General features: G+C 45.1%; 1 protein-coding gene across 1 annotated transcript in view; it reads left to right on the top strand.

Moving 5' to 3' along the window:
* PRAG1 (PEAK1 related, kinase-activating pseudokinase 1) overlaps positions 1 to 25,782 on the top strand; it is a 68,099-nt gene extending 42,317 nt beyond the window's left edge. The window contains exons 4-6 of the mRNA XM_050800257.1: positions 1,069 to 1,226; positions 13,201 to 13,952; positions 22,407 to 25,782. Of these exons, the coding sequence (XP_050656214.1) occupies positions 1,069 to 1,226; positions 13,201 to 13,952; positions 22,407 to 23,531 (2,035 nt within the window). The 3' untranslated portion in view covers positions 23,532 to 25,782. The remainder of the gene's footprint in view (positions 1 to 1,068; positions 1,227 to 13,200; positions 13,953 to 22,406) is intronic.
* The last annotated feature ends 202 nt before the right edge of the window (positions 25,783 to 25,984 follow it).

Here is a 25,984-nt window from a genome sequence, read left to right as displayed (position 1 = left end):
AATTAAAACAAGGCCTGGCAATGTTGAACACAAAGAACAGCCAATAAATTCTTGACTGTAAGGTCATGTGCATGAAATAAGGCCATTCTGATGTCAAATCAATACTGTATTGTATATTTCCCATAGCAGATATTGAGATATGGATCTGCTGTAGTAGGAACAGGAATGTCATCAGGAAATATCAGTTCAGACAAATGTGGGTTTCCACCAACAGGGAAAGAGCTGGACCTGGTGTGATCTGTCTCCCTTCTTGATGAAAGTATCAGATCAGAAATGAATATTCATGTGGCCCTTGGAAAGTGAGAAGGAGAAATCAATAAGCTAAACGTCCAACCTAATAATAGAACTGTTTTCTCCAATGCGAGTGTTTTTCTCTTGAAGTTGGTATTTCTGTCCTTGATCTGTCAGTGATGCTATTTAGAGATGCAACAAAAGATTTCATAGAAAAGCAAAGGTTGGTTCCATTGTTCTGGAATAAGGGTTATGTCAACTTGGTTCTATCTAAGCATGTCACTGGAAGTCTGGTTCACATTTAAAGTTTTCCTTAATTCCAAGAAACAACCTAGACCCTTTGAAGCTTTAGCAAAAGAGTACCAGGTAAAAAAAGAAATCCCACTTGTAAAGGCCTAGTTTGCAATTCATTTGTCCTGGCATCTTGCAAAAACAACCCCATCTCTATGTATCTCTATACATTGGTGTGTATGATAATATCTTGATTTTTCTTTGTAGAGATTTTACACAGGATATAATAGGTGACAGAAATGTTTTGGCAGAGGGGGTCAGAATGTGAAGGCAATTCCATCCATATAAGAATTTTGGTGCTTGTTTAAATTTAATAGACTCGCTTCTCCTAACCTCTCAGGAGTCTCAGGAAGTCTCCTGCCATTCTTGCACATAAGGACTCAGAAGAGAACCTCTACCTTCTCCCCAAAACCTTTTTTTTTTTTTTTAAATAAACTTGCTGACATTGGCCAGTTTCAAGAGCATGGTAGATTCATGATCCATCAGCCTGGTTTCTGAATGGAAACTGAATGAGTTATTTGTATTGTTTGTTCCTACCTTTTCCAGGCACCTTTTAAAAATGAACAAGAGCAGCTCTGATTTGGAAAAAGTGAGCCAGGGCTCTGCAGAGAGCCTCAGTCCATCCTTCAGGGGTGTCCACGTCAGCTTCACCACCGGCTCCACGGACAGCCTGGCCTCAGACTCCAGGACCTGCAGCGATGGAGGTAACAAACTTGACCTTGACGGAGAGGCTTAGATTCTCCTGGACCTTCCAGACCAGTCGTGGGTTACTTGCAGGATTTGGAAGGGCTGAGCAAGGACTACTGTCTTGGTCCTGCTTTCTCAATGAAGCAGACTCTTCCAGGGAGCTGTTGAAGTAAATTATCTACTGAATATATGGCAAGCCAACCCATCCATATTGCCCTCTCCAAATTATAAGTGTGTGGACGTGGCAACATGGTGGGAGGAAGATGAGGTTGAAAGGCTCCTGTTCGCTTGGGTAATGAGCCATAATGAGCCATCTATGTACAGGCCTGCTTTCTACTTCTGTCCTCAGGATTAGTCCTAAACCACACATTTCTCTCTCTCTCTCTCTCTCTCTCTCTCTCTCTCTCTTTTGCATCTACATGTGCATGCACGCAGATGTTTGCATAATGTTTGCTGAATTAAGCATGAAGACTTCATTAGGCTACCATCTAGCCTGCTTTTTGGATTAAGCTCTAAAGCCTATGGGTGGGTCTGTCCTCCATCGGGCATATCCCTAAAAAAGAACTCTTGCTTTTCCATAGTTGTGGCCTGGATGGGTCATATTTAAACCCTCTCACCCTTTCAGCATTCTTTGTGTATGTGTCCTCTCCTGTGTTTCTCTCAGGCATGCGTTAGCATGTTGGATTTAGACTTGTACTCACATGGCTTCCTTTTTCACTTCTATGAAAGTATTTCTTCTCAGTAGGCAATGACACAGTGGAGGGTTCTATTGCAAATTTACTGTCAGCAACATTTTTCTGCCTAAACAATAGGTACTGCCTGAGACAAAAGTGTGTGTTATAAGCAGTCTGTGGTGTGTTCTGAGGAGAAACCTCTGACAGTTCTTACTTAAAAACAGGAAATATCTTAGTCTTGATTTGGGAGGAATGTAGCAACAACAGATTTTCTTTTTCTGTAGATTTTTCTAGGCTCTTATCTTCTTCCTTTTCCCAGCCCATTGTCCAACAAATTCAACAGGCAGATTATTCCATAGAGCGCACGGCATCTCGACCATGAGCCTGTGTGCTGGTCAGCTCTGATCCACTCTCTTGGGGATTGTAACCACTTCTGGGGAGTGATCTACAATGAACCATCAGCCACCAGCCAGCGGGTGTCAGGCGAACTGGACTTCATGGCTTCACCACTTTGTTTCTCAAAACCAGTAAATCATGATGTCTGCTCGCAGGGTTCTTAAGAACTAACTAGGAAAGATAGGGTTAAAACACATGGCACATGGGTGGATGGGATACGGTAGGAAATTGGGCAGCCCAGAACATGAGTGCTTCTTGTAAAGGCTTCCAGAAGAGAGAGAAATCGATGAAGGCTGATGGAGGGTTTAGGGAAGACTTTATGAGAACATGGGACTTAGAGATCATATCTGAAATGTGGCCAGAACTGGGGAGATAGCGGGTGAGGAGGAGAGGGCTTTAGAGGTTCAGAAAACAATAAAAGAGAAACAAAGCCGCAGGGATGGCAGTGCACATGGGAGAAGGATGAGACCAGTCTGACGCGCTTCAATAGACACTGGCAAGGGGAAATGGGACATGAGCTTGGTGGGAAGCAGGGGCTGAATTGTACATGACTCTCACAGCAATCTGTGCAGATGGGAGACAGAGAGCTGCTGGAGGTTTGTGACTTCAATGCTGGAGGTTTGTGAGTTCAATGGGGAAGCCTCTTCAGACATTTTCTCATGTTCATTTCTGAATAACATGAATTAAAATGAATGCATTGCCATGGTATTCCTTTATCACAAGCTAGTTGTTCAGTGGAAATGCACTTCAAAACTTGGACTCCCAGGTCAATAAGAAGATATGTACCTTGTCACTGAACTCTGGCCCCTGAGAGCCAACCTTTCTATCTTCTGCCCCTGGGCATGGCTCTGTACCAGGAACCATGTTTTGAAACTGGCAAAAGACCAAAGGCATGACATTCTCTCTCTCTCTCTCTCTCTCTTCTCTCTCTCTCTTTTCTTTTTGATGTCTTTTAAACATTAATCATTAATCTGGAGAATATACAGAACTACTGGTCATGTAATATGAGAAATCCTTCATTCACTTCTCACCGCTTACTAAGGCAGCTTAGATCTGTTATTGCACAATTATCTTCCAGTCCCATGGGTCCTTAACTCACTTTTATCTTGTAACTGAAATATTTATCCATTGCAACTTTAGTTACTATTTGGCATGTAGCACCTAAGCTGAGAGATTAGATCCAAATAGAAGTAGAAGCAGTTCACACTGAAGTTCTTTGAAACTTGCATGTAGTGTCTGCCTTTCTAATATTATACATTAAGCCAAAAGATACCATTAGACTCTACATTTATTTTGTCAGTAAGAATCCACTAGTGAAAACTTTGTGTTTCATTGACTTTTTCCATCCACAGTATAGGCTGCCCTGAATGAGTGGAGGAAAAAGTCATTACAGGGCATATCATGATAGTAGTTTGTGTAAACTTCTTGGAAATGTAATAGCGTTAATGCTAAAGTTAGTGATTCAGGTTTTATGGCGGGAGGGGCAAAGGAGTGGAGGGTGGGGGTGGTGGCAGGGCGGGGAAGGTTTTAGTTGTATAAGGAAAACCTAATCGAAATCTCTATCTTTGTTACATTTTTAAAACAGGTGTTTATTCTAAATGTTTCAGTGGCAAAATGCCACTTTTGTATCAATGTTAATTTTGCCTCTTTATACTTGTATCAGGGTTAATGGCTAAAGTTAGTGATTCAAGTTTTATGGGGGGGGATGGTTTTAGTTGTGTAAGGAAAACCTAATCAAAATCTCTAACTTTGTTACATTTTTAAAACAGGTGTTTGTTCTAAATGTTACAGTGGCAAAATGCCACTTTTGTATCAATGTTAATTTCACCTCTTTATACTTGTATCAGATTTCATATTCCTCCAGTGCATCTGTTATCCCATTTGTCCAAGTCAATTGAACAGCCAGTCAACTCAGTGCAAGGAAAATTTGTCGAAGCAGTTGTTTGGTTTATGCTTGGTTTAGGAGGGACAGACTGCATGTGTCAGGACAGATCCATGAAGGCTGCCAAGGGGAAGGTTTTTGTAGGGAATGGATGGTTGGATGTGTGAGGGAAATGATGATCAGAAATGGTCATCAGGAGACCCTTCTGCTTTAAGTGGTTACTTGTAAATATGCAAACCTAATGTCTCATTGAGATAATTTCCCTCTTTGATGTAGGATAACATTAAAATTCAGTTCAACAGTTCAGCAAACATTTCTGAATGCCAGGAGATTAGAGGAGATTAGAGAGTTCTCTGTTGAACTGAAACCATTGGCACCAGCAATAGATAAGAGGTCTGAAAATACAGTTCATATAGATATTCTCACTTGCATGAATACATGAACCAGGGCAGTGACATCATTCTTATTTTTATAGCTGGCAAACCAGAGATACAGAACACTAATTAAATATATTGACGGTAGTCAGCTGGTTTTTCTCAATAAGCTGACTACTACTGGCAAATTTTTTAAAAATGTATATTAATTCAGTCATTCATTTGACAGATACTGTTGAGTGTAAACTCTGTGCTGGGTACAATTTTAGATGCTGAAGTTTCAGTAATGGAAATAATTCCCAGTCCCTTCAAGGGGCTTACATTCTGGTAGGGAGAGATAGACAATAAGAAAGATAAGATGTAAAGTAGCTACTGGTCAGAGGGGCAGTGAGTGCTGGGAGAAAAATCAAGCCAGGAACAGGGTGGGGAGGGATAGGAGTGCTCCAAAGGAAAAAAACGTTTATTTTTAAAAAAATTTTCTGTGGTCTAAGCCATAATATCACTGAAGTGAAGCTTCAACCTAACTTAAACCTTCCTCATTAAACTGAATTTTAAATCATATATTATTGCTCCAATAAAGTTAATACATTTCTTATAAAAATTCAAACAATGGAGAAAGGTTAAAATGAAAAGTCAGTTTTCTGACACCCCGTCCCAGCTCCTACCATCACTTTTAAGATTGTTTTCTGTATCATCCCAAAAATGTGTATCCATATGTCAAATATAAAATTCAGTTCTACACATGTTTGCACTTCACATATCTTGAGGCCTTTCAAATCAGAACCCCTAGAACTGCCTCGTTTTTCAAAATTGCTGCTTATTTTTTCATTGTATGAATTGGCTATAAATCCCTCTCTTGCTGATGCATGTCTAGGCTGATTTTTGCAAGACTTACAGTAAGACTCTGTGTCATACATTCGCATGATTTGGTGAGCAAATCTATAAGATAAATCCTTAGAAGAAATGGAACTGACATATCAAACTGTATGTGTATTTTAAATAGATATTACCAAAGTATCCTCTAAAAATGTCAATGTACTTTCCATCACAGCATCTGAAAAGTGCTTTTTTTTTTTTTTTTTTTTTTTTTTTTTCTGACAGAGTCTTGCTGTGTTGCCCAGGCTGGAGTGGCACAATCTCTGCTCACTGCAAGCCCCACCTTCAGGGTTCAAACAATTCTCCTGCCTCAGCAGCTAGGACTGCAGGCATGCCAGCATGCCTGGCTAATTTTTGTATTTTTAGTAGAGACGGAATTTCATCATGTTGGCCAGGTTGGTCTCAAACTCCTGACCTCAAGTGATCTGCTCACCTCGGCCTCCCAAAGTGCTGGGATTACAGGCATGAGCCACTGCGCCCGGCATGGAAAGTGCTTTGAATTAACTTTTAATTTTACTAACTCGGAAGAAAACCCTTAATGATTATGTTATAACAGGAGATTGAAAGATCACAATTCCAGGACCACATGTGAGCTGTAGGCAGGGCATTCGAGGTACCTAGAGCCTGTTTTCCAAAGTGAGGCAGAGCTTTCTCTTCTTTCGCATGTAAATCACATTCACATCTTGATTATTGTTTCCTGGGATGATTAAGTGGTCTGGAGAGACTCCTCACAAATGCCACATTTTCCATCCAGTTGTAAAATGCTAATAACCTGCTTCCAGTTTCAGAACACGTTTAGTTTCTTGAAAAAAAGCAAAGGTTTCTTTTAAAGAAATGCTTTTGTGTGTGTGTGTGTGTGAGATAGAGTCTCACTCAGTCACCAAGGCTGGAGTGCAGTGGTGCAATCTCAGCTCACTGCAACCTCCACTTCCAAGCTCAAGTGATTCTTTGCCTCAGCCTCCTGAGTAGCTGGGATTACAGGCGCACACACCACTATACCCAGCTAATTTTTGTATTTTTAGTAGAGATGGGGTTTCACCATGTTGGCCAGGCTGTTCTCAAACTCCTGACCTCAGGTGATCTGCCTGCCTCAGCTCCCCAAAATACCGGGATTGCAGGCGTGAGTCACCGAGCCCGGCCTGCTTTGCTTTTTGTTTTTGTTTTTTTTCTATATTTAATGTTGAGCCTGCTCTGATTGTGGAACCAAATAAGAGGTTGCAACACTTGCCTTCAGAGGAACAAGTCCATGTAAAGCCAAAGCATCCCTCGGCCCCACCCTTCATACTCTCTGATGCAGGAATAGTTAATTGGGGTTGGCAGAAACCTGCATGACAGCCACTTCCTGGGTGATATTGGAAGGTGCCCGTGCAGATGGCTTTAGTTTTCGCACCTCTCACATGAGGGAATTGCACTAGGGCCACAGGGCACAGTATGGGTGAAGTTTTCTCCATCCATATTCCACTTGCTTTACCTTACTTAAAGTTGGAGAATGGTCAAACACAAAAGCTAAAGGTTTGGGGAAACTTAGTTGGGACACTGCTCTTTGCCTCTGCATTTGTTCTGACGCAGCTGCTATCAGACAGCAGAGCTGTGCACAGAAAGAGCCAAAACAGGACTGACCACTTCCTCTGTCAACTCAGCTCTCATTTTGGCTGCAGAGAATAATGAAAGTGCCTATTAAAACCCAGCGAGAAGAGAGGACTCTATAATAAGGAAAACCTCAGAGTACCATGTTTGAACTTCTGGCCTGCATTTCTGCAGAGAGGTTAAGCTGTTCTTCCCAACCACTGAAATCCTGATTTCTCGTCTCTGCTTTCTAAATATAATGACACCAAACTAGTGCACCTTCCCTTGGTCTTTTTAAGATCCCATCCAGTGCAGCATACGTGATATGTAGTTTCCCACTAGAAATGCTTTCTCTTCCCTGAAGCACATTCACTAAAGGCATGGAGCATGTTGTACTGTATAGCCAGGAACTTCCTTTATATGCAGAATTGGAAATTGGAAGGAAAACTTAGGACCTGGGGTTCGGAGCCCTCTGGCCCAATTAGCATGCAAAATTATTAAAAACCTACAAACGAGGCAACTGAGACATAGGCCAAGGTCCCAGAAAAATGTTCTCCCCTCTTACCCATTTTACACCCTTAATTGTAAGGCAGAATTTGGAAACAGCAGTCCAACACCAGCATCAAACCAGGATGTGTTTGAATTAGTCTCATGTCCCATGGGACATCCAAGAATATGGGCTGTTGGCTAAAGTTGTGGATGGATTTTTTAGGCAGACTTTTCTGAACCAGTGGTTTGCCTGTGAATTTGGAACTACTTTAGGTGTCAGGGTGTTTTTGTTCCGTGTTCTTTCCGGCTTTCCTAATCCAGAATGTGGCAGCTGCTGCAGGCAGTAAGAACATAGCTGCTGTGTTGCCTAAGGCCGTGTTTATGGAGAGATAGTTCCCCAGGTACGAGTCAAGATAATTAGCCAGAGGAGGTCTTTAGGAGTGCCTTCAGATTCCACAGAAGACAGCTACCATTTGCCATGTAGTGGAGAAATCAGTTTCATCTACAAGGGCTGCATGTTGGCATCTATTTCAAAGTATCCCCAAGAATATTAATACCTGAGAAACTATAGGATCCTCAGAGGCCTGGAGTGGCCTGGAGGTGGTGAGGCAGGGGTGGGGGTTCCAAGAGTGAATTCTGACCTCTCATCAGCTGTAATTCCACACCTGGAGAGCTTTAAGGATCTGTAAGCTCAGAGGAAGGATGCATTAGGTTGGAATGTAGTATGCTTGTCATAGAACCAGGCACATCTTTTCTGAATACAAAAATCATAATAGGCCGGGCACAGTGGCTCACGCCTGGAATCCTGGCACTTCAGGAGGCCAAGGTGGGTGGATCACCTGAAGGTCAGGAGTTCAAGACCAGCCTGGCCAACATGTTGAAACCCTGTTTCCACTAAAAATATAAAAAATTAGCTGGGCATGATGGTGGGTGCTTGTAATCCCAGCTACTTGGGAGGCTGATGCAGGAGAATCACTTGAACCCGGGAGGCGGAGTTTGCAGTGAGCTAAGATCCCACCATTGCTCTCCAGCCTGGGCAACAAGAGCAACACTTCGTCAAAAAAAAAAAAAAAAAAATTGTAATATGTGTAGATAATGCCCAGTTATCCCTGTAAAGTCCACATTTCAGGGAGCTGTATTTCACCTGATGAGGTTTGTGTAGCTACATGCCTTTACTTCTGCTGGGCAAGGGCGTGGGTAGGGAATGTTTGGGTATGCAGTGCTAGCCCCTGATGAGTATGTGCATAATGCAGCAAGTACTGAGTTTGGTGCCCCAAACTCATATCCATCTAAGAAATAAAGAAAAATTAATCAGCGCGTGTGCTAATCCTTGAAGTCAAGCTTCCCTCCTAATACATAGTATCCCTTGTCAGATTTACCCAGTAAATGATAGGTAAGTAGTGAAAGGGTATAGATCTGATCAAAGTCACTGACTAACAGCTCCCACAGGAAAGCAAGAGAAAACAGAAGGAAGGAGAAAATCGCTTCCTTCCAGCTGCCTGAACACACGAAGTGTTTTTTGTGCTGAGACCTACCATACAGTCTAAAGCAGAACCTCTTGATTCTCTTTGGTCATCTAGGGAATTAGAAGTGTTACTGATTATGTTGCTAAAAGATCCCTGGTCTCCTCACAGATTGGAAAAATATACCAGTGGCAATTTGTGGGAACTAGAGATAGAAGGAAGAACAATTGAAGCAAGATAACGATCTGCCTAGAGCTATTTGATTTCAGGGGCAGCTTTGAGATAAAATGCATGTTTAGAGAGGTTGAAAATGGAGAGAGTAGCTGAAATTATAGACTATTAGCGCTGCAAGGGGCCTTCACAATGATGTCATTGGCCATTTTCTAAAGGAGGAAACTCAGGCGGGGCAGGCTGACAGCTGGGGAAGTGTTCACTCCACTGCTCATCCTCAAATTGGGGCAGAAGCAAAAAGGGGCATACTGGTGGCATCAGGAGAGCCTTGTAGTAAAGACGAGGAAGACAAAACCAGTAGACATGGGGAGATAAGCCTAAGGTCTAAAGAAGAGACCAGCCAGGAAACCAATCTGTTATGAACCTCTCTGACCAACTGGACTGGGGATGGGAAGGAGTCCTGAACGTAGGCAGGTTGTCCTTGTCTCTGAGGGTACTGATGAAAGCATTGACCAGGGCTCTGATCACACCCCCCTCCCATCCCCCAGCCTCAGCTTCTGTCGTGTTGATGATAAATTGAGAATCAAAGGCCTCGCTGGTGACGGTTTCCGCTGCCCAGAATGCAGAAAGGTCAGGAAGTGGATGTGTGCTCACGACTCCCTTTTCTCCTGCTCATCAGGCTGGGAGTTTGGTGGTTGAGGCTTACAGTCCTTTGAGAGCCCCATAAGTAGGTGGTCTTGCCCTCCCTTTTTTATCTAGGAGATGGCAAGTGATCCTCCTCCTCCTCTCAGCCTCTTCTGCTAGAGGGAGGAGGGAGAGGAAGTGAATCATCTGCCCTAGCCTCCGTTTGTCCCCGTTGCTTTCCTGGGGAGCGTGGGATGGGGAGACCTGTGGACTGCAGGGTTTCAGCACCTGCTGAAATCACTGCCATCTGGATCTTCCTTCCTCTGGCTTGCTATTTCTTGTGCATCCTCCATTCTGACGATTGAGGGGAAAATTTGTGGGCATATAAAAGTGACTGGTCCAGACTGCACCATCACTGCTTGATTTATTATTAACTTTAGCCCTCCTGGAAGAGGTGTAAATCATTCACTCAGCCTTGCTGCCAGGGGCCCCGCCTGTCATTAGCAAATGGGAAGGACAACTCCCTATGATCTTGATGAACCACAGGGAAACAAAGATTGCTTACTGCAGATGGGAAAGTGGGCAAGGGGAGCTTAAGAAACACGGCGCTCCCCTCTTGAATTTCTTTTTCACTTGCAACAGTCTCACTCTGTAGCCCAGGTGGGAGTGCGGTGGCACAATCTCGGCTCACTGCAATTTCTGCCTCCTGGGTTCAAGCGATCCTCTCCCCTCAGCCTCCTGAGTAGCTGGGATTATAGGTGTGCACCACCACGCCCAGCTAATTTTTGTATCTTTTGTAGAGTTGGGGGTTCGCCATGTTGCCCAGGCTGGTCTCGAACTCCTGAGCTTAAGTGGTCCTCCCGCCTTGGCCTCCCAAAGTGCTGAGATTACAGGCATAAGCCACCGTGCCCAGTTCCTCTTGCGTTTATGATAGATGATAGAGCCCAGGAGGATATTGGTGCAGAGACCCCACAGTCTTGTTCAGCTGCCCAGCGCTTTTCTTTGCCTGAACCCATTGGTTCTCAGCTCCTGTGTTCAACACGTTGCATGTGCTGAGTTTGTCCTCCTGTGAGCGTTGCATTCAAGGTTTTGCCCTGCCGTCGCTCACTAATGCAGCCTTGGTCACCGAGGCTGGGGCATGAATGTCAGCCCATGGCCATCCATCTTGCTCCCTAGAGAGACCCTCCTCCCTGTGCAGCAGCAGAAATAGGGAGACCCAGTCTTCATCTGAGCGGCTTGCAACTGGTGTTTGAGCCTCAGGGGTCTATTCTGCTCCCTCTTGGGTTGGAGAAAGCAGAGAAGGGCTCAGTGTGAGCTAGAAGGTTATTAACTGTTCAGGAGAAGCCCTGGAAATGTCCTGTGCACCTGAGTGCGGTGACACAAGACTCATAATTTGCTTCCTTTGGGGCCTTCTACCCCTTGTCTGCTCCTATGCATTTGTTCTGCCTTTTTGTTTGTTTGTTTTCTGGCCCCACTGCCAAGGTGTGGAAAGGCATACAGACACTCCATGCTCTGCCATTAGGGTGATGTGGCACGGAGAACTCAATGAGGGGTACACATCCTAAGTACGTATTTTCTTAGGGCTGCAACCCATTATTATCATTATTATTTTTAGATGAAGTTTCACTCTGTCACCCAGGCTGAAGTGTAGTGGCGCAATCTTGGCTCACTGCAACCTCCGTCTCCCAGGCTCAAGCGATTCTCCTGCCTCAGACTTCTTAGTAACTGGGATTACAGGCACGCACCACCACGCCCAGCTAATTTTTGTATTTTTAGTAGATATGGGATTTCACCATGTTGGCCAGGCTGGTCTCAAACTCCTGACCTCAAGTGATCCATCCACCTCACCCTCCCAAAGTGCTGGGATTACAGGTGTGAGCCACCACACCCAGTCTGCAAGCCATATTTCTTTCATATTTTAACCCTCAAGATAATAGGATGCATTTTACAGACTATGAATATGATTTATTATTTCTTTTATCCCCCTAAAAGCTGTTATTAAAATAGCAGATAACACCTTAGAGCTGTCCTGAGAATATAGGAAATGAGTATTATTTCAGTTTGCCCTTGGCTCTAATAGTGTATATCTCATATATATATACACACACACACATATATATAAAAGTGTATATCTCATATATATATATATAAACTTAAACTCTTCTTTCATTGTGAAGCCACTATTTTATATCTTGATGCCAAGAGTGAGGTCAGCCCTCACCTTTGTAGAGACTGGACCTTCATCTCACCATTCTGCGCGCTACCTAGAAAGGTTTTCTGACTGTCCCCATGCCCTGCAGACACCTGTGGCCCTGAGTGAGCCTTTGCCCAGGCAGACTCTTTATCCGTATGCACCACTCCGGAAACTGTGGGGCCTTGAAAAGACTCACTTTTCTTTAAGATCCATTTCCTTTTTCTAAAATCATGACCTTCCTGCTTTCTAAAATCTCTGTGGGCCTGCCTTACTCACTTAGCCAGCAGGGTATGCGTGAAATCTCCAGTGACTGCATACTAAAAAGGGAGAATTTTTTTTTTATCTTTTTATTTTTATATATATTTTTTGAGATGGAGTCTCGCTCTTGTTTCCCAGGCTAGATTGCAGTGATGTGATCTCAGCTCACAGCAACTTCCTCCTCCCGGGTTCAAGTGATTCTCCTGCCTCAGCCTCCTGAGTAGCTGGGATTACAGGCATCTGCCACCACGCCTGGCTAGTTTTTGTATTTTTAATAGAGATGGGGGTTTCGCCATGTTGGCCAGGCTGGTCTCGAACTCCTGACCTCAGGTGATCTGCCCACCTCGGCCTCCTGGGATTGCAAGCATGAGCCACCGTGCCCAGCCAAAAGGGAGAATTTTACCATTGGTCAATTACACCCTCTATAAACCTGACTGTTTAAAAATTCCACTGAAACCACACATGTTCAAGTTTGTTATTGCTGTTGCAGCATTGTTTGCAAAATATTGGAAACAATTTAAGTGTCCATCAAAAAGGGATGGTTAAATAAATTATGATACTTACATATGATGATATATTATGGTAAGACTGTTTAAAATAATTAAATAGATCTGAATATTTGATTAAAAAGTCTCTCCAAGATGTGAAAGAAAAGCATTATTCCAAACAGTAGCCACTCTTTGCTCTTTTCTATGTAATTGTGTGTGTGTGTGTGTGTGTGTGCGTGTGCACATTTGTTTGGATTGTTGGAGGGATGCATGAAACACTACTGGCAGTGGTTTCCTCTGATAAGAGAGGCTGGGTGCTGAGGGACATGCTAGGAGGAAGACTTAATGGTCAATCTATACCTTTTTTGCATTTTCACTTTTTCCACTGTGCATATATTGTCTATTCGAGAAATAGAAAAGAAGTAAAATAAAATCAATTGCTTTGACCAAATAAATAAATAAAGGAAAAAAAGTCTGCAGGATCCTGGAATTGAGTGGCATTGCTTGGCCTGATGGTTTCTGTCTCTCCTCTTCAGGTCCCTCGTCTGAGCTGGCTCACTCGCCCACCAACAGTGGGAAGAAGCTCTTTGCTCCTGTTCCATTTCCTTCAGGCTCCACTGAGGATGTGTCCCCCAGTGGACCCCGGCAACCCCCTCCACTCCCCCAGAAAAAGATAGTGAGCCGGGCAGCCTCTTCGCCGGATGGCTTCTTCTGGACCCAAGGCTCCCCCAAGCCCCAAACAGCAAGCCCCAAACTGAATCTAAGCCACTCAGAAACCAACGTCCACGACGAGTCTCACTTTAGCTCTTCGTTGAGCCCCGGGAACCGCCACCATGCTGTCTTCTCCTCTTCTGATCCTCTGGAGAAAGCTTTCAAAGGCAGTGGCCACTGGGTTCCAGCAGCAGGGCTGGCGGGCAACAGAGGTGGCTGTGGGAGCCCTGGCCTCCAGTGCAAAGGGACCCCATCCGCCTCGTCCTCCCAGCTGAGTGTGTCCAGTCAAGCCTCCACCGGGAGCACCCAGTTTCAGCTGCACGGTCTCCTAAGCAACATCAGCAGCAAGGAGGGCACCTACGCCAAGCTGGGGGGACTCTACACCCAGTCCCTGGCCCGCCTTGTAGCCAAATGTGAGGACCTCTTCATGGGCGGCCAGAAAAAGGAGCTCCACTTCAATGAGAATAACTGGTCACTCTTCAAGCTGACTTGTAACAAACCCTGCTGTGACTCGGGGGATGCCATTTATTACTGTGCCACCTGCTCTGAGGACCCCGGCAGCACCTATGCTGTGAAAGTAGGTACCACTCCCTCTTTCCATTCTGCTGTGCCACTGGCTGGTGCTGGCTTGGGCAGAACTGTGGCTTGAGCAAGTCATTTCTCCTGTCTGGGCATTAGGAGGGGAGTTGATTCCTAAGCATTCTTTTTTTTTTTTTTTTTTTTTTTAAGATTTTTTTTCTTTTTTTTTTTTTTTTAAGGAGTCTCACTTTGTTGCCCAGGCTGGAGTGCAGTGGCACAATCTTGGCTTACTGCAGCCTCTGCCTCCCACGTTAAAGCGATTCTCCTGCCTCAGCCTCCCGAGTAGCTGGGATTATCTGTGTGCACCACCATGCCCAGCTAATTTTTGTATATTTAGTAGAAATGGGGTTTTGTCATGTTGGCCAGGCTGGTCTTGAACTCCTGACCTCAGATGATCCACCCATCTTGGCCTCCCAAAATGCTGGGATTCCAGGTGTGAGCCACCACCCCTGACCCCTAAGCATTCTTTTAACACTTAGTGCTCAACAATTTCACTCTCTCTCTGCCCCAGGACATGGTGCAATGAGATTTGTAGTATCAATATAAGACACATTCTGTGCTTTAGCTGAATTAAGAAAACAGTTGCCTTTTAGTGCAACAGAGAGTTTATTCATGTATTGACCAGGTTTTTATTGAGTGTCTACTATATGCCAGGTACTTTGCCATAATCTGAGTATGTAGGGGTGAATATAAGCTTCCTTATAGAGCTATGATGTAGTGAGGGAGATGGATAATGAGGTCGTTCTTCTAATGTTAGATCCAGAAGGAGCATTCGACCTAGGAATCATCTTAAACAATAATAGTAATAATATCATTTGTGTGAGCCTTCACTCTACAACTAGACTCTTACCTCTAATCCTAACAGTAATCCTACAGGTTAGGTAGGTTTTACAGATGGGGGATCTGAGGCTTAAAGTAGTTAAGTAATTTGCCCATAGCTAGTTGGTGACTGAAAGGATTTGAGCTCTGGTGTGTTTGTCTCCAAAGCCTAAGTTATGTCCCTACCAGTTAAGATAAATGAAGCTCAGAGACATTAAGTGACTAGCTGAGGGCAGCACAGCTCTTTAACCTTTGATGCTGGTTCAGGCCTCTTGCTACCCGCACCTGCGTTGCCCTGTCAGAGTGCAGCTCTGTGTGAACTAGTTGAGCCATTTGCACCCATTTGGGCCACTGGGGTCTCTACCATGAACTCCAGTCCTTCCTGTGGCCCTATTTCTCATCTTTTGCTGTTCCTTGATTACCTATTGAGACCCTGGCCCTTCTATAAATGTAGGCTTTTATTGGGAGTCAGGAGGGAGACCCTGAGCTGTTTTCTCTCATCCCCTGTCCTAAGACATCCTTTTTCTTCCAGTTAGAAAAGTGCGAAGAATAAGCTAATTTGAAATGGCCTTGGTGGGGCAGCTTGCTTACCAACAATTTTCTAAAATAATATTGCTAACATTTAAAAAATAACATTAAATAATATTTAAGTAATAATATTGCTACTATTAATAATATTATTCAGTATATATAAATAATATATAGTAATTATAATTAATAGTAGTAATACTAATGTTCATTATATATTTATAATTATTATTTATATGTACTGAATATTATCAATAGTAGTAGTAATAGTATTATTATAAATAATATGTACTGAATAATATTATTCAGTATCAAGAGAGAGCTGGCCTTTCTATTTGGAAGAGGAAAAAGCCTGGTGGAAGGGATTGAATCTCTCTTGCTCATGGGATAGAAAATGAGGTGATCCTTCTGCAAGAAGGAGCCCTTGGGACAAATGGTTTTGTTTTTACTTTTTTATTATTTATTTATTTATTTAGAGACAGAGTCTCGCTCTGTGCCCAGGCTGGAGTGTGTGGTGTGATCTTGGCTCACTGCAACCTCCACCACTCGGGTTCAAGCGATTTTCCTGCCTCAGACTCCTGAGTAACTGGGACTACAGGCGCCCCCCACCACGTCTGGCTAATTTTTGCACTTTCAGTAGAGATGGGGGTTTCACCATATTGGCCTGATTGGTCTTGAACTCCTGACCTTGTGATCTGCCTGCCTCGGCCTCCCAAAGTGCTGGGATTACAGGTGTGAGCCACCGTGCCCCGCCACAGTTTTTTCACATCCGTAAATAATTGTGCTGTGCAGCTTGGATTCTAGGGCCCCATATATTCATGCAGAATTAGCCGCATTCTCTAATAAACAACACAAAAGAAATTTAATTTTCCTTAAGAATGTTAAAAACAAGTGTTGCTCCTTATTTCATTAGCAATAGAAGCCACACAGAAACCAAAAGATAAGCCTTTGCCCTCTAAACAAGAGCTGCAGGGGTTTCCTATTTGAATTTGCTGGAGACTGGTAGCTCAAGGACCATCTCTGTGCCACGTGAAAAAGGAAATTTGGAGACTAGCATCCAATATGCAGAGGATGGTAATTCTTGGAACGAGGTTACCAGGAACAGTATCAATTTGCAAATGTGCCTGGCCTGGTCACTGGGGGGTGGGCCGTGGGGGCCCTGGAGCATCATCTCGCAGGGGCAGCTGTTCCACTTCATTAGCTCTCCAGTCTAGACGAAATACAGTCATCTGGGGATCCGCAAGAGGGGGAGTGGGTCTCCCTTCCCAGCCAGCGAGCTGTTGCCTGTCTGAGACTGAGCGCATTTCATCTGCGCATGTTAAGCAGGGAGCCGGCACTGAAGGCAGACGGAGCCTCATTTGCGATTGCGGAGTTCCAGTTAACAATAGCAGGCTCACACCTGCTCCTTGCTGATACTGGAACCTACTACCTTGGGCTCAGCACCCTGCAGCAGTGAGGAGATAAAACTGGTTCTTGTAGCTCCACCGCATGAATAGGTGACAGGGAAAAAAAAAACAAAAAATCCATTAGCTGTGTGTGCGTTTTCGAAGCAGTTTCATTTCTCAGCCATCTAGACAGTAATTCTAGTTTGGTGATTAGGGACCCGTTTTAAGCTGCTGGGCCTTTTTTATTTCACAGACATGATTTAGCCCAGACTTTCGCCTGTGAATGAGGCCCTGACTCCAAAGTTTAAATGAGTCCTGGCTCAGCAAAACGTTTGAAACTTGAGCTGAACCAAGGGTCTATGTAGAGTTCTAGAGCTAAAAATCCGAGTGCAGGGCCCCCTGAAAATGAAATGAGGGTGGGGGCGGGGAGTAGGGAGATGGAGATGGAGAAGAAGCCACTCCCCCGCCACCGCCTCTTCCCCCATCCAGTACTGTAGAATGATCTCCGGCGAGGGCCCAGAGCTCACTCACAGGGCTGGTTAGCATGCGCCCTACGCAGCCCTCTCCGTTGCTGGGCTTTGAGGAAGCTGCGGGTCTTGCCAAAGGCCCACTGCACTGATTTTGAAATGCATCCAACCCAGTTGCCATTTACTCTGCTCCTTCATTTACATCTCTGTGCAAAATGTCAGCAGCCTGACTGGAGTTCCAGGTCTCAAGTGTTTGCTGGGCCCGGGCCTTTCATACCCCTGAGAAAAAGGGGCCATGGAAACTCTTCCCAGGCCCCTGGGCAGCTGTGCTCTTCGGGTTTGCACAATACCTGCAAGCCAGCTCTGGATGCCTCCGCACCACCAGAGGGCTACAGCCGAGATGGCAAGAGCAGTCACCATAGCAACCCTTCCCATTGTGCTCGCCCTGGGCTGGGCCTGGCCCTGGGCTGGGCCTGGCGCTGAGAGCCATGCCTGCATCATTTCATCTGATCCTCACAATGGCCCCACGAGGAAGTACTATCCCTGCCCCTGTCATTCAGAGGAGAAAACATGCTTTGAGATAAATACCGTCCATCTTCATTATTTATGGATTCTGTGTTTGCAAAATCATCTACCCGCTCAAATTTATTTGTAATTCCAAAATCAATACTCGAAGCACTTTCCAGTGATTTCTGGATATGTGTAAGGCAAAGAAAAATGTGAGTCACCTGATGTTTTAGTTTGTTCTCACGCTGCTAATAAAGACATACCCAAGATTGGGTAATTTAATAAAAGAAAGAAGTTTAATTGACTCACAGTTCAGCATGGCTGGGGAAGCCTCAGGAAACTTACAATCATGGTGGAAGGGGAAGCAAACACGTCCTTCTTCACATGGTGACAGCAAGGAGAACCAAGCAAAAGGGGAGAAGCAGCCAGGTGTGGTGGCTCATACCTGTAATCCCAGCACTTTGGGAGGCTGAGGCAAGTGGATCATGAGGTCAGGAGTTCAAGACCAGCTTGACCAACATGGTGAAACCCCATCTCTACTAAAAACTAACATGCAAAAATTAGCCAGGTGTGGTGGCAGGCACCTGTAATCCCAGCTACTCGGTAAGCTGAGGCAGGAGAATCACATGAAACCGGAAGGAGGAGGTTGCAGTGAGCCAAGATGTGCCACTGCACTCCAGCCTGGGCAAGAGAGCAAGACTCCGTCTCAAAAAAAAAAAAAAAAAGTGGGGGTAGCGGAGAAAGCACCTTATAAAGCCATTAGATCTCATGAGAACTCACTCACTATCATGAGAACAGCACCAGGTTCCTCCCACCACACGTGGGGATTATGAGAACTACAATTCAAGATGAGATTCGTGTGGGGACATGGCCAAACTGTATCACCCAACGTGCATGTTTCCAGCTGAAGGGGAATGAGGCGACAGTCTCCCATCTTGTTTCAGCCCTCATCCTGGAAGCAAGGGCGTTTTTTTGCAGTCTATTTAGTGTCTTGTTTTTCACATTTATGTGCTTTTTGTTTGTCAATGAAAAGAGTCCAACTCTGTAAAACATTTGAAGAGATTTATTCTGAGCCAAATATAAGTCACCTGTGGCCCATGACACAGCCCTCAGGAGATCCTGAGACTATGTGCCCAAAGTGGTCGGGCCACAACTTGGTTTTGTACATTTTAGGGAGACATAGGTATCAATCAATACATGTGTGATGTACATGGAAGTTGAGGGGGCCAGGGGAAGCTTTCAAGTCATAGGTGGATTCAAAGATTTTCTGATTGGCACTTGGTTGAGTTATTATCCTTAAAAAGGAATGTCTGGGTTATGAGAAGGGGTTATGGAGTCAAGGCTTTATCATACAGATGAAGCCTCCAGGTAGCAGGCTTCAGTGAGAACAAATTGTAAATATTTTTATCAGACTTGAAGAGTCTGCTCTATCAGTAATTCTAACAGGGAGGAGGGTAGCATGAGGCATGCCCAGCTCCCCCTTCCCATCATGGCCTGAACTCATTTTTTTAGATTAACTTTGGAATGCCCTTGGCTGAGAGGAAGGGTCCATTTCAGATCGTTGGAAGGCCTTAGAATTTTATTTTTGGGTTTACATGTTGTTGATTTTGCTGTTTAAAATGGTTGAAGCTGGATCATCTGAGGTCAGGAGTTCGAGACCAGCCTGGCCAACATGGTGAAACCCTGTCTCAACTAAAAATACAAAAAATTAGTCGAGTGTGGTGGCAGGCACCTGTACTCCCAGCTACTCAGGAGGCTGAGGCAGGAGAATCGCTTGAACCCGGGAGGCAGAGGTTGTGGTGAGCCGAGATCATGCCACTGCATTCCAGCCTGGGTGACAGAGAGACTCCATCTCAAAAAATATATATATATATATAAAATAAAATAAAATAAAATGGTCCCAGCATAGGGCTGAAGTGCTGTCTAGTATACCCAGCCACCACAAGGCTGGGATGTGCCTCACGGATAAAAACGTGTGTGTTAAATAAGCTTTGTTCAGGGATGAGCTCTAGTGCTGTTGCCTGTGAATTCATGTTAATGAATATTAACATGTTAATGTATGTTAATGTACATGTAACGTGTTAATGTATTTTAAACATGTAATGTGTATTAAACAAGGTATCTCTAAACAGAAGCACACATGAAACAAGGTTGAACACTGGTGAGTTAATGAAAATATTGTGACCAGAAGTTCCCAGGAAACTTACCTTGTATTTCCCCTAAGCAATGGTTCTCTATTCACTAATTCAGTGTTTATGGCTTCTTCATAGAACATAACTTCTGTAAATAATGAAAATCCCCTGTAACTTGCCAACAGTTACAGAGCTAATACTTCAACCTAGGCCTTTTTTCACTGCAGAGCCCGCGCTTTTGACCTCTGGAACACTTCTACGTTGTATAGTCTGGAGCAAATAATTTAACCGCTGGAAGCCCCAGTTTCCTCCTCTGTAATAGCATTTTCCTCCTTGGATTTAATGAGATTGAATGGGATGCTGCATGGAGCCCTCACCATTGGCACAGTCCTTGCACATGCAAGAGCCCGATCTGTATGTGTTAGGGGTGAGACAATAACAGTGATGTCCTTCCCACATCTCCATTGACAACACAGCTGCATACATGCAAGACGCTTTCTTTGAGGACCCCCTCCATTGCCGCAAATTTCCTTTAGTTTAATAGTGCTCCAGAAGCCTGCCATTTAAAAACCAAGTGCAGGCCAGGCACCGTGGCTCACGCTTGTAATCCCAGCACTTTGGGAGGCCAAGGTGGGAAGATCACTTGAGCCCAGGAGTTCAAGACAAGCCTGGGCAACATGGGATAACATTGTCTGTACAAAAATTCCAAAAATTAGTTGGACATGGTGGTGCACACCTCTAATCCCAGCTACTCAGGAGGCTGAGGCAGGAGAATTGCTTAAAACTGAGAGGTCAAAACTGCAGTGAGCTGTGATTGCACCACTGAACTCCCGCCTGTCTCAAAAAGTAAAAAATAAATAAAAACCGAGTACTGTTGAGTAGGCCAGAATAAGAAAGAGCCTGAACAATGCCTTTTAGACATGTATTTCAAAATCGTTTTTGTTAGTGTAATAGGAAGCAATGTCTGGGGTAAATGTCTTTCCCTTTTATTACCATTCTGCTTTTATAATAGATTACTAAATTAATGTGTTACCCACCATTCCCCACAATTAGCTTTAAAAACATCTCTTGGAGGCTGAGCTCTTGTATGCCAGGTTTCATGCTGAGAAGGTTTGTACAGCTGCAATATAAATAAATCTCCGTGAAAAGGTGCTTGCAATAGAACTTCTAAAAGTATCGCCTGTAAGCACTGAGGCACTTCAAAAACACTGCTTCATCATCATTCCAACACTGCAGGCTGAAGGCAGGGTTATTTTGGGAGTGTTTGCAGGATAATATTTTATGGGTAGATGTGAGATGCCTTTCTTCTCACATCTGATCTTTGTTTTTCTACAAAGCCTGGGTGAGGATGCATCATAATATTCATTTGAGAAGGGAGACTTCAATCCCTTTCAGGGTAATGACAGGGAGATTGAGGCCTGACAGAGGGCCATTATGGCTGGTTCAAGACTCTCTAGTTGAGTGGCAGCCAGATGTGGACTAGGATAGCTAGAGGTCCCCAGGCGGCTGGCACTGTCATTTGTGTAAGAAGAGATGGAGGAGGCGAGAAAGACACAGTTGTGTGGATCCCCAGCTGCCCTTGCCACAGAGGAGCTTGAGATCTTCCATCTTGTTTTTCCTACCTTCATCTCAGAGGGTGCCCTGGGGTTCCTCTGAGGGTTCCTTCTGGTCCCCTCTTCCCTGGAGAACTTTCTGGTTTCTTTCAGCTGCTGTGACTCACCTTGGAGGAAAAGTGTGTGGGAAGTGAGGCTGCTTTCTTATAAACGCTATTCGGCTTTGTGAGAATTTGTCCACACTGTGCACAAAGGGATGTTTCCTACCAATACCTCCCTACCACACTGTGTGTTGCTCAGCAGGGACCCCACTCACTGGGTCGTATGGTCATTTTATGTTTAACTTTTTAAGAAATTGACAAACTGCTCCAAAGGGTCTGCCCCATTTTACATTCCCACCAGCAATGTGTGAGGATTCCCATTTCTGCTCATCCTCATAGACGCTAGGAACTGTCTTTTATTAGAACTCATTCTAGTGGGCATGGACTGATATCTCATTGTGGTTTTGATTTGCAGTTCCCTGATGACTAATGATGTCCAATATCTTTTCACATGCTTGTGGCCATTTACAAATTTTTTTGGTGAATTGCCTATTCATATCTCTTGCCCATTTTTTTTTCTTTTTTCTCTATGCCATGATTCTGTATCCTTTTTTGTTTGTATTATTGAGTTGTAAAAGAGTGGTTTTTTTATATACAAATTCCGGAAACAAATCCTTTATCAGATACATTTTGGCAGATATTTTCTCCCAGTCTGTTACTTGTCTTTCCACTTTCTTAATGGTGCCTTTTGAAGCACAAAAGTTTAGAACTTTGAGGTTAAGTTTGTGATTTTTTTTCTTTTGTGAACGATGCTATTGGTGTGGTATTTAAGAAATATTTGCCCAACCCAAGGCCCCAAAATTTCTGTCCCATGTTTTCTTCTAGCATGTGTATGGATTGCTCTTACCCTCAAGCATATGTGGATAGGTTTATTGCACATAGATACTCAAATGTTCCACACTCTTTGTTGGGCAGAACCATGGGCCCCACTCTTGATTTCACTTCTCCTTCTCCCCACAGATCTGCAAAACCCCTGAGCCCAAAACAGTCTCCTACTGCAGCCCGTCCGTGCCCGTGCACTTTAACATCCAGCAGGACTGCGGCCACTTCGTCGCCTCGGTGCCCTCCAGCATGCTCACCTCCCCCGACGCGCCCAAGGACCCCGTGCCTACCCTGCCCGCACACCCCCCTGCCCAGGAGCAGGATTGCGTGGTCGTCATCACCCGAGAGGTGCCGCATCAGACCGCCTCCGACTTCGTGCGGGATTCGGCGGCCAGCCACCAGGCGGAACCCGAGGCGTACGAGCGGCGCGTGTGCTTCCTGCTACTGCAACTCTGCAACGGGCTGGAGCACCTGAAGGAGCACGGCATCATCCACCGGGACCTGTGCCTGGAGAACCTGCTGCTGGTGCACTGCACCCCCCAGGCCGCCCCTGGGCCCACCCCCGCCACCGCCGCGCTTCCCTGCTCCTCTGCCGCCCTGCCCGCTGGTGGCACTCTCAGCCCCGCAGCCGGCCCCGCCTCCCCAGAAGGGCCCCGGGAGAAGCAGCTGCCCAGACTCATCATCAGCAACTTTTTGAAGGCCAAGCAGAAGCCAGGCGGCACTCCAAACCTGCAGCAGAAGAAGAGCCAGGCCCGGCTGGCCCCCGAGATCGTGTCTGCCTCCCAGTACCGCAAGTTCGATGAGTTCCAGACAGGCATCCTCATCTACGAGCTGCTGCACCAGCCCAACCCGTTCGAGGTGCGCGCCCAGCTGCGGGAGCGGGACTACCGGCAGAAGGACCTGCCGCCGCTGCCTGCGCTGTCCCTCTACTCACCCGGTCTGCAGCAGCTGGCACATCTGCTGCTGGAGGCCGACCCCATCAAGCGTATCCGCATCGGCGAGGCCAAGCGTGTGTTGCAGTGCCTGCTGTGGGGGCCCCGGCGCGAGCTGGTGCAGCAGCCGGGCACCTCGGAGGAGGCGCTGTGCGGCACGCTGCACAACTGGATCGACATGAAGCGGGCCCTGATGATGATGAAGTTTGCGGAGAAGGCGGTGGATCGCAGGCGGGGCGTGGAGCTGGAGGACTGGCTTTGCTGCCAGTACCTGGCGTCCGCGGAGCCCGGGGCCCTTTTACAGTCGCTGAAGCTCCTGCAGCTTTTGTGAGCCAAGCCCCAGCCTGCACTGTCGCTGCCCCTTCCCTGCCTAACCCTTTCCTGTCTTGCCTTGGAAGCGCCCATGTCTCCCTGGGAAATGGTACAGATGACTGGTATACCTGGATGTAAAATATATAAATATATATATAGAAAATACATATACCATATATAAATACGAAAGCCTAAGGATGCTGTTGCCCGTCCACACTGGTCTCTCTGCACCAAGTCCTCCCTGTTTTCTTCCATAATTATGTACATTTCTAGCTCCATGCAACGTCCTGAGGACAGTTCTGTGAACAGAATGCAGCCTGGACACTGGCCTCGATACCTTGTTTAGGATTTCTTCACCCTTTTGTCAAATTGTTATTTAAAGAAAAAAAAAAGAAGAAAACTCCATTAAAAATTTTTTTGGTTGAGTCATGAGCAAAGCCCTTTATCCTTAAGTGCCTGAGTGCATTAATATGCTTGGTGGGTAAAACGGACCTGTCTTTGGTCTTACGCTTTTCAGGAGATAGAGCAGCAGTCTACAAAGGACCAGGCAAGTGGGTACCAATTAATCTTCCCCGTTTCTCTTCCCACCTGGAAGCCTCCTGGAAAGAATCCAGACACAGTCGCTGTGATCCCAGTGGTTTGGAATTCAAACCCATTTCCAGTTTGCTAAAGCTGGTTGCCATTTGTATCATTCAGAGACGTGCCTGAAAACAGAGTCCACCCCAGATGGCTCAGATGAAAAGACCTTAAAGGGACCACTTAGCTAGGTGTGATCAGGGTTATGAGAACAAAGAGTGACAAGGACAAAAGCAAGAGCCAGAACAGCGGGACAGGGAAACATACAGGAGGTATTTGCACTGAGATCTCTACAGCCAGAGATGGAGTCTCTGTTTCCCATCTCCAACCTAATAGGATGCCAGACAGCAAGGGACCTTGGGTGATGCAGTCTGAAGGATCAGCCTCCAGGGGCAGGGAGGAGGTAGAGAATGCATGGGATGCCAGGTGGCAAACAGCCCACTGTTCCTACTGTACTGGATACTGGCAAGGCAAGAATAGAATTCAGGTGTTTCAACTCCCAGGCCAGTACTCCCTCTGCCGTTCAGGCCTCCTTCAAGTCTCCTTTTCTAAAACCTCATTTAACACATCTATTGGCACCTACTACTTACTATAGTTAATATTTGTTACTATGCCTTTAAAAACACACAAAGAAAATTAGGAGACATCAGATCTTTCCTCCTCAAAACTAGATACATGCACAAAAGTCAAAAGTTACCTATTTGAATAGAAATAGCCCCAAGACTCTTGTATTTCTACCTAATGGGTAATCTTCCAACTAGATAACTAATTAATTTCTAAAATCTTGTTAATAACTCTGGACAAATTAAAACAAATAGAAAGATCTGAATGAATGTTTTAGAAACCTGGGGATGCACTTAGCAGGAAGGATAGGGAACTCTCCCAGGTCCTCTTCTGCATATTAATTTCAATCCTTTTGTAAGTTCCACCTTCCAGCCCCTAACCACATGTAAACACATTCATATTTCCATGCATCGGTGGTGAAGACAGCACCTGGGGCACATTTGTAATTTCAATTGTTTCCTGAGTATTGAGGAAAGAACTGAACCAAAACCAGCTCCCAACCCATCTGTACAAGAGAAAGAGAGTCTGCAAACGTGGAAATAATATTTCTCCCTAGGACTTGTTTCAGGGGGCATTATTTGCCAGGTCTTTCTTTGTTCCTCGTGAATTTCCAGGCAAACCTTCTGCCCTCAATTTGCTGTCTTTTGCTTTTTTGTCCTTTTTCACTTCAAGTAAATAAACAATGGAGAGGGAGGAGCAAATATTCTGCCAGGGGAATGCAGTGCCACTAGAAAATAAGGCCCGGTGTGGTGGCTCACACCTGTAATCCCAGTACTTTGGGAGGCTAAGACAGGTGGATCACCTAAGGTCAGGAGCTCGAGACCAGCCTGGCCAACATGGAGAAACCCCTGTCTCTACTAAAAATGCAAAAATTAGCCGGGTGTCATGGCACATGCCTGTAATCCCAGCTACTCGGGAGGATGAGGCAGGAGAATCGCTTGGACCCAGGAGATGGAGGTTGCAGTGAGCCAAGATCATACCACTGCACTCCAGTCTGGGTGACAGAGTGAGATGCTATCAAAAAAAAAGAAAGAGGAAGGAAAGAAGGAAGGAAGGAAGGAAGGAAGGAAGGAAGGAAGGAAGGAGAGAGAGAGAAAGAGAAGGAAGAAGGAAGGAAGGAAGGAAGGAAGGAGAGAGAGAGAAAGAGAAGGAAGAAGGAAGGAAGGAAGGAAAGAAGAAGGAAAGAAAGAAAGAGGAAGAACGAAAGAAGGAGAAGAAAGAAAGAAAGAAGGGAAAGAAAGAAAGAAAGTCTTAGGAGCCACATTTTTAATTCTTAAATTAATTGCAACTTTTTTTATGCCACCCACTTGAGAAAAAAAAAACGAGGTTGTA

Source organism: Macaca thibetana, chromosome 8, assembly GCF_024542745.1.
Source record: "Macaca thibetana thibetana isolate TM-01 chromosome 8, ASM2454274v1, whole genome shotgun sequence".
Taxonomy (NCBI): Eukaryota; Metazoa; Chordata; class Mammalia; order Primates; family Cercopithecidae; genus Macaca; species Macaca thibetana.
This window is presented reverse-complemented; position numbering and strand designations above follow the sequence as displayed.